Source organism: Poecilia latipinna, unplaced genomic scaffold (assembly GCF_001443285.1).
Source record: "Poecilia latipinna isolate Pla-1442-1.1 unplaced genomic scaffold, P_latipinna-1.0 Scaffold1343, whole genome shotgun sequence".
NCBI lineage: Eukaryota > Metazoa > Chordata > Actinopteri > Cyprinodontiformes > Poeciliidae > Poecilia > Poecilia latipinna.
In genome coordinates, this window is record NW_015113959.1 from 153,613 (window position 1) to 161,504 (window position 7,892).

The 7,892-nt window shown below is 38.4% G+C and overlaps 1 protein-coding gene across 4 annotated transcripts in view; it reads left to right on the forward strand.

Annotated features, from left to right (window-relative positions):
- rufy2 (RUN and FYVE domain containing 2) overlaps positions 1–6,629 on the forward strand; it is a 32,838-nt gene extending 26,209 nt beyond the window's left edge. For all 4 annotated transcript variants that reach the window (XM_015055924.1, XM_015055923.1, XM_015055925.1 and 1 more), the window contains 6 exons: positions 1,076–1,195; positions 1,389–1,518; positions 2,391–2,485; positions 2,605–2,653; positions 3,494–3,574; positions 4,579–6,629. In XM_015055924.1, the coding sequence (XP_014911410.1) occupies positions 1,076–1,195; positions 1,389–1,518; positions 2,391–2,485; positions 2,605–2,653; positions 3,494–3,574; positions 4,579–4,722 (619 nt within the window). In that variant the 3' untranslated portion in view covers positions 4,723–6,629. The remainder of the gene's footprint in view (positions 1–1,075; positions 1,196–1,388; positions 1,519–2,390; positions 2,486–2,604; positions 2,654–3,493; positions 3,575–4,578) is intronic.
- Positions 6,630–7,892: the final 1,263 nt, after the last annotated feature.

The window sequence follows — 7,892 nt, forward strand, 5'->3', positions numbered from 1 at the left end:
AAAAACAAACATAGTGGTTATGTTACATGCTGAAAAGCTATTTCAAGTGTATTAAAACATTTAGACCAGAAACTAGACAACAGTGGTAAGATTTTGTGGTGTTATAGTGTAAATCGATCTCATTGCAGCCCTGATTATTTTATTTTCTGAGTCAGCCAGTAAGGACCTTAGCAGATGCAGCATCAGACAGGACTGTGTGCTTCAGGTCTGCTGCTGGTTTGTGCTGCATGTGTTGCACCTCCTGACCTGCTTCCCAGTGGCTGTGACGACCCCGCGTGCGCCTGCAGTCAGCCCCCGCCCTCACTGTCTGTAGTAACCGTCTCTCTCTGAGGTAATTCAGCTGTTAGTTAAGGTTTAAAGTTTGGTTAAAAAAACTGCAGGGTTCCACTATGAAACGCTGAATAACGACAGACTGCAGTGAACTGTAGAGGCAGAGCTGTAAAACTCAACATTGTTCTCGTTTTCAGCATATTTACTGACTTCTTCTGTGACACGCAGTATATTAAAAAATAATAATAATAATCCTTCTGACTATTCTACCTTGTATGTTTATAAAACTTTACATTTTTAGACAGAAATAAAGACCCAGTTCTGTTAGTTAAAGCTCACAACTGTTGTCTTTTACCACAGTGATCAATAAATGAAAGTGTTTTGAAAGTCCTGGGTGTGACTGGAGTTTTTATTCAGCTTTTAATCTGAAGTGCCTGCAGCTTATCATTTGATTTTAATAAAACGACGTTCAGTCAGCTGTAGATTTGGAAGAGTGGGCCGATCATCATGTCTAAAATGCAGGATTTGTTGCACACTGAAGCTGCACTTGGGTACCAGTTATTTTCTTTTTTTTTCACTCATTTCTCCCCCTGTTGTTTTGCAACAGTTTGCAGCACCCCATTTTACTTTCTGGCAGCTTTCACATCTCTTTATCTTTCACACTGAAACAAGCGCCACGTCTTCACCCCATCCTCCCGTCCATCGTTTTTCCTTCCCGTTTGGTTCATTTTCTCCCCGTGCAAACACTCCTCCCAGATTTTTCTCTCCACGGTCCTGAGTTTGTCCCCTGGTTATAATGGTGCAGATTACAGGAGGCGGAGAGGCACCGCAGCTCCGCCGAGGAGGGATCCAGGCGCTTCAAGCTGGACTTTGCCAACAAGGCGGACAGCCTGCAGCGGCAGATCGAGCTCAGAGAGAAGCAGCTGTAAGCAAAACTCAGATTGTTAGACCTTCATCACTCACCTCTGGAGTTTAGTTAATAGTCCACTTATTTTAGTTTATGTTAATACTCCCACCAAGCAGATTGGCTCCCCCATCTTTACAGTAAGCAGTGAATGAGTTTAAAAATGTCATTGTTGAGTTTGTTTTGTGTGTGTTTGATTGTTTTGGGCGTTCAGGCAGCAGCTGGAGACGGACCTGAAGATCGAGCGCGAGTGGAGACAGACGTTACAGAACGACCTGAACAGAGAGAGAGACATGGTGTCCCAGCTCAGCACTGAGGCCCTGCAGATCAACGGCCTCAAGAAGGTCAGGACAAACTAAACGAGGCTTTTCACCTGTCGTCATGGTAACCACAAGGCGCAGGCAGGCAGGCGCTGGAAAATGCTTGAATTTCAGGTGTTTTCAAGGTTTGGAAAAGTCTTGATTTCTGTATGAAGTTTTTAACCCTTTCATGCACGGATTATGATCTTTTATGTCAGGATATTTTTTTTCCAAAGTGACTTTGATTTTCTTGAGGCATAAAAAAAAGTGGGGAAAAATATTAGAAATTTCTAGGATTCTTCTTTTAGGTGATCAGTTGTAATTTTCTCCAAATACAAATATGTTTGGAAAATACATCAGTAATGTTGGTCTTTCGGGGTTAGTTGATGTCATAATATTGTTTTACTGCAACAGTAGAAGGAGGGACTGGATGTTCCTGAGCTGCTTTTTCATCTCGGCCATATTGGATTTAACTAAAACTTTTCTTGCACTTGCAGTGGATGGCCAGTAGTTGGCAGCGTATTGTATGATGCATGAGTGACCACTTAGTGGTGTCTATGCATTTATAACATAAAAATCCACAAGAAACACAAGAAAATATCTTTTAGATAGCTGTCCACTGCTGTGAAAGGGTTAAAATGCTGCACAGTTTTGTAATAAATTTTAATTTGATTAAAGTCCTAAATTTGTAAAATGTTATTTACAGTTGAAACCAAATATTTTCATACACCTATAGTAAAAAGATGCAGATATAATTTTTTCTTGCTGTTCGACGTTAAATCAGTTTAAACTTTTCCTGTTTTTGGTCAATCTGAGTCACCAAAATTATTTCTATCTGCTAAATGCCAAAGAGCATTTTTAGTGATTTTCTTTGTGACTTTAGTTGATTATTACATTCCATTTATTGTGTTTTCCAGGAGTTCCACCGCCTCCAGGAAGAAAACATTCAGCTGAAAACCGTCTGTGAGGACCAAGAGAAAGCTCTGGAGGAGCTGGGCTCCAAACTTAGCGAGTACGTAAACGCTCACAAACGACTTAAACCTGATGAGGTCATCCAAAGACAACATAACCCTCCTGCTACGTCAACATTTTTTTCTGACTAAATGATCTTAATTTATTTTTGTCCATCAGGTCCAAACTAAAGATTGAGGACATCAAAGAAGCCAACAAGGCCCTGCAGGTGAAATCAAACCTCTGTAGCCAGCTTTAGTGACATTTTAAATTTAAAATGCTAAAGTAAGAAAAAAAAAAAGTTATTTCAGTAATTCAGTTCAAAAGATTCAACTTTTAATGTATAGAATCATTTTCTTTAGAATGACACATGGAGAACATTTCTAGTTTTGATTTATTTGAGCTTACAGCTCCTGAAAATGAAGGATTCAGTTTATCAGAAAACCAGCCCAGCCCCGTTACCTAGCAACCCAAACTAAGCCCAGTCCGTTACCTAGCAACCCAGGCTGAACTCCAGCAGTTTGGCTAGCTGGTTTTATCTCGGCTGGAAAACACTTATAACACGTGAAAAATGTGTTGCAGGTGAAACAATCTCCCAGTTGAACTAGTACTACTTTTTAGTCGATATTAAGGAATCTTTACTGTGAATACACTCCTTGCTGAAAAGTTACTTGGATGTTAGTTTTCTTATTTCAAGTGTGCTAAGCTACCAGACCAGAAATGCTTGATAGGATTTTGTGTTTTTACAATTTACTAGAAATAAAGACTTTTCAATAGACTGCTGGTAATTCAGTTGATACAGATGGAAACTCTTAATGAAATAACTTCTGACTCGCTATACTTTAATTTCTTTTAGCCTAAAGAATAAAAACGGTGAAATTAATCCTTTAACTCTTCAGGTCTGGAACATGTGAAATACTGTAATCAAAACCCTTCAGGGGAAAATGACTGTAAACTTGTCATGTGAACATCTAGAGGTTTTTCCACATTTTGTCATTTCTCCAATGTATTTTTAACATGTTGGTGTTTCTGTAACGTGTGAAGTGATCAGACTGGTGTTTGCTTTCAGGGTGGTCAGGTGTGGCTGAAGGATAAAGACGCGACTCACTGCAAGCTGTGTGAGAAGGAGTTTTCCATTTCGAGACGAAAAGTCAGTAAATCCATTCCAGCCGTTTTACTTTGAGGCTGCGTTCACACTGCAGCCAATTACAATTTTTGTGCCTTACTGCAACCCGTATATGATCTTTTCATGACGAATGCGAACCAGACCACTTGGCTAGCCGATACTTTTGAATCTGAAAGTCCAGGTTGTGTTCATCCAACCTGAACGTTCAGGTTGGATGAACACAACCTGGACTTTCAGATTCAGACACTCGACAGATGTCACTATTCTGCATCCTGATGCGCGCAAGCAGGAAGAAAAACGACAACCATGAGGAATATAATGAGGTTGAAGTTGTTAATGTGCTGCTCCGGTCAGAAAACAACTTCAGAATCGATGGATATGCTAAACCGTTAGCATCTATGTTTACTTCTGCAGTCACTGAACACTTCTTCTTATTCTCTTTTATGGCGCTCTCTCTGTGTGGCGTTATTGTGCCCTCTACTGCGCGTGTGGTGCACTGATTTATCGGTGCCGATTTCTCTCATTTTGGGAGATCTTTGATTGGCTGATTTTTACATGTGAAGCCGATCTTATCCACCGACGTTATCAACCTCGGTAACGGTCTAAAAATCAACTGCTGTGCTCTTCTTTTCTCCCGTTAGAGAAGTTTGACAGACAAACCAGTCGACCAGGTCCTGTCTGCACATTTACAGTTAACAACAGTCACCCCGTTGTTGCCAATTCAGCAACTTTGTTGATATATTGAGCAACATTTCAGACAAAAAAAATGGTATCGGCCAAAATTGGAATCGGTAAGTTAGGTTTTTTTGAAGGATTGGCGATCGGCCAGAAAACTGCAATCGATGCAGCTGTAGCTTTCAGTTCACACTGGAAATCGCATATAACTGGAAGTGTGAGCGACCACATCAAAAGAAAAATATTACACAAAACATTGTATTTGTGTGACTTCAGGCTGCAGTGTGAACGTAGCTTTAGCCTCTAGTTTAAATCCCTGGGCTTTGAGGCTGAAGCTGAACGTCTGCTTGCAGCACCACTGCAGGAACTGCGGGGAGATTTTCTGCAACAGCTGCTCCGACAACGAGCTTCCTCTGCCTGCGTCTCCCAAGCCGGTGAGAGTGTGTGACACCTGCCACGCTCTCCTCCTCCAGAGATGCTCCTCCACTACCACATGAAGCCAGACTCCACTGCCAGGACAGGAAAGCTCTTCGCCAGGCCAGGTTGCTGCTAACGCTGGACCACATCGACAAATCCTCATCACATGTGCAGTATTTTTATTTTCTGTTAAGTTTGGCACCATCTGCATGAATCTTTCAACTTTATTTTATTTTATTTTTTTTACAATTCCTCAACAAAAGTACAACTGGACAACGAGGAAGTTGTGACTGATCCATTTCTGACTAATACATCCTAAAAACTTTGACTTGTAGCAAAGAAGATGCAACTTCAAGGCTGTGAAGAGTTTTACAAAAGAAACCGTATTTTGAAGACTAAAGCAGAGTTAATATAGAGTTGAACAGCCGAGCTGTTCCAGAGAGTCTGGATATGAGAGAAGAACTGAAAGTGATGCTGCACTGACTGGTTCTGCCTAACTGGGTTTCTGAACCAAACCCAGTTCTTCTCACTCCTCCATTGTTCTGATGCAGGCGACAAACTTGAAACCCAAACTGATGAGATCAGGCAGAAAGCACAGCGCTTGACGGACATGTGCCTTTTGTTATTTAAGTACAAACTCTGGTTTGTGGAGAAGCTCTTAAAGAAATGTTTACACAAACTGCTCAAGCCTCAGTCTGTAGCTTTTATTTCAAAAAGTGCATATTTGTTAAAATTATCATTAAGTCGTGAAAGTACGAGACAGACATTTGTGAAAAGTTCCTCTGCTCCCAGTTCTCCCAGAGCAGAAATACACCACCAGTCAGAGCCAGGAGGAGGGTCTTAGTGCTGTCAATCACTCTTGTACTCACCCCCTCCTGCTTGCTCTTTGCTAAGCTACAGCTGGTTCACCACAGCTACCGATGCTAAAGCTAGTTAGCACGGCTACCAATGAATAAACGGATTTCCTGGAACGATAAGTTGGTCCTCTGACATTAGCACCTTTAGCAGCAGGTTTTTGAGGTTGATTGACAGCGCCGAGACACGCCTCCTGGCTCTGATTGGTTGTCATCACCATAATAGTAGCACTTAGAGGAGGTGGAGAAACCTGATTATCAAGACACGGTGACAGTTTTAATAAATATGTAAATAAAATATTTCTATAAAAGTTACACACTGCAGGTTGAATATAGATCCAAATTCAGAGAAATATTGACTGTAGATATTTTTACAATAATTATATGTGCTGTAAAAACAACTTATGTGGATTTTATTTTGCTAATGTTAAGAAGATAAACCTGATCATGTTGAGGCAGAAACACTTTTCTAATAGTGCCATTTGAACCAGTGTTAGCGCCACCGTCTCTGTTCCTCATGTTGATATCGACTCCAATCTGTTGCAAAGACGTTTCTGGAATAAAAGCTCTTAAATATCTCAAAGTAGCAACACTAGCCAGTTAATTAAAGAGATTAAATCCACACTAACGCAGCGGATCAGAGCAACAAGCAGTTTGTGAACCACTAATGACACACAGGTGTTTGCCAATCATGTAGTTTATTTCTTATTTTTTTGCAAATTATGCACATTAATGTCTGAACAATCCCTGTTAACTTGATCAGCTGTTGAAGTTCAGTGCTGCTCCGTGGTTTACAAGGAATGTTTATAACTTTATTTTTACCACCTGTTGGTAACGCAGTTTGAAGTCAACAGTTCAGGCGAGGAATATTTTAACTGCCTGAGGAAAGATGTTTCTTTTTGACCTCATAAAGTGATTGTTTTTTTTTTAAAGTGTGTTTTTGTCTTTTGTTTATATTATTCCTTTATAATCTCAGCTTTGGACAGACTGAGCTTCATACTCAGTTATCTGCCTTTACATTTAGGCCAGAAACTACAAATTACACCAAGATGGCTAAAACGGAATAAATGGTTATTAATTTTAATTGTAATGTCGCTCAAAATATTAAATAATAAAGACATCTGACTGTTTAAGTATGATGAGGTTTAATAGACAAACTAGGAAGGTCTGGAATTTGCCTTTTCCATTTCTGGATAAATATGGGAAAAAAGTAACATTTTATTTGCTGACATAAACATATTTACAAAAAGCGTGCATCATTAATGTTTTAGTAAAATTTACTCGGAACACAAAGCAAAACAAAAAATATTTTCACATTCTTTTTTTTAAAACTGGCATTAGTTTAGATGGTGGCAAGCAAAGCAATAAAATTGAGATTTAGGGAACTTAATTTCATTAAAAAATGAATAAATGATGTGAAAGTAGACTGACGATATGAAGTGTGAAGTAATTTGCTTAAAGGCTCAATGTGGAAGGTTTTAGTGGTACAGACTGAAAAAAGATAAAAGTTGTTCTATATGTCAAAAAGCACCTGCAGCAATAAACCTGGAAATAAAAGAGAAAGCTTCAAATTAATCAACATACTAAATGTTTTTCACTGTTTAATATTTCTTTTCACATTTTTAAGTTTATATCTCCAGGACAATAACTTTCTCTTTGTATAAACAAGTTTCATTTTTAAAAAATGCATTTTAATTCAATTTATAATTGAGAGCAATGAGCTCTTTCATCTAAAAATCCTCTGACAGAAATGTTGATCAGTTTGTTTGTGCTTTCACTTTGTGAACACTAGATGGCGTATTTGTTTAAAACTCGTTAATTCAACACTGACATTAATAAACTTTACTTCAGGTCACATTAACGTCATTTTTAACCTTAAATCAGCTAACTAATGTATTTTATTGGATTTCTTTTATAAAAGAAATTTTATTGGATTTGTTTTTATAAAAGAGCAACTAAAAGTTGTGCAAAGTGTGGTGTAGATTTAAATTCATCCCCTAAACAGATCTGAATGTGCTTGCCACACTTTTCATATTTTTTATTAATGAATTAAAAGGCTTTCCTGACACAAATAAAGGACATAGTTCATAACTTGTCAAAAATGTCTTAAAGTGATGTTTTCATAATTTTCCATAACTGGATGAATAAGAAAATAAAACTGAGAATGAAAAAAAGTTCACATTTATGTAGCTACTTTAAGTTTTAATTCTGCTTTCTTCAAGATGCAAATGACCAATTAAAGAAAAATAAATAAATAAATTCTGGAAGGAGAGGTCTGAATTGGGGTTGAATTGGGAACCCTGATGGTAGGAACAGTGTTTTTTTTGTCTGAAAACTGAGGATCATTTGAGCTAAAACTTTAAGAGGGATTTGTTTTTAAATCTGTAGAAGACATG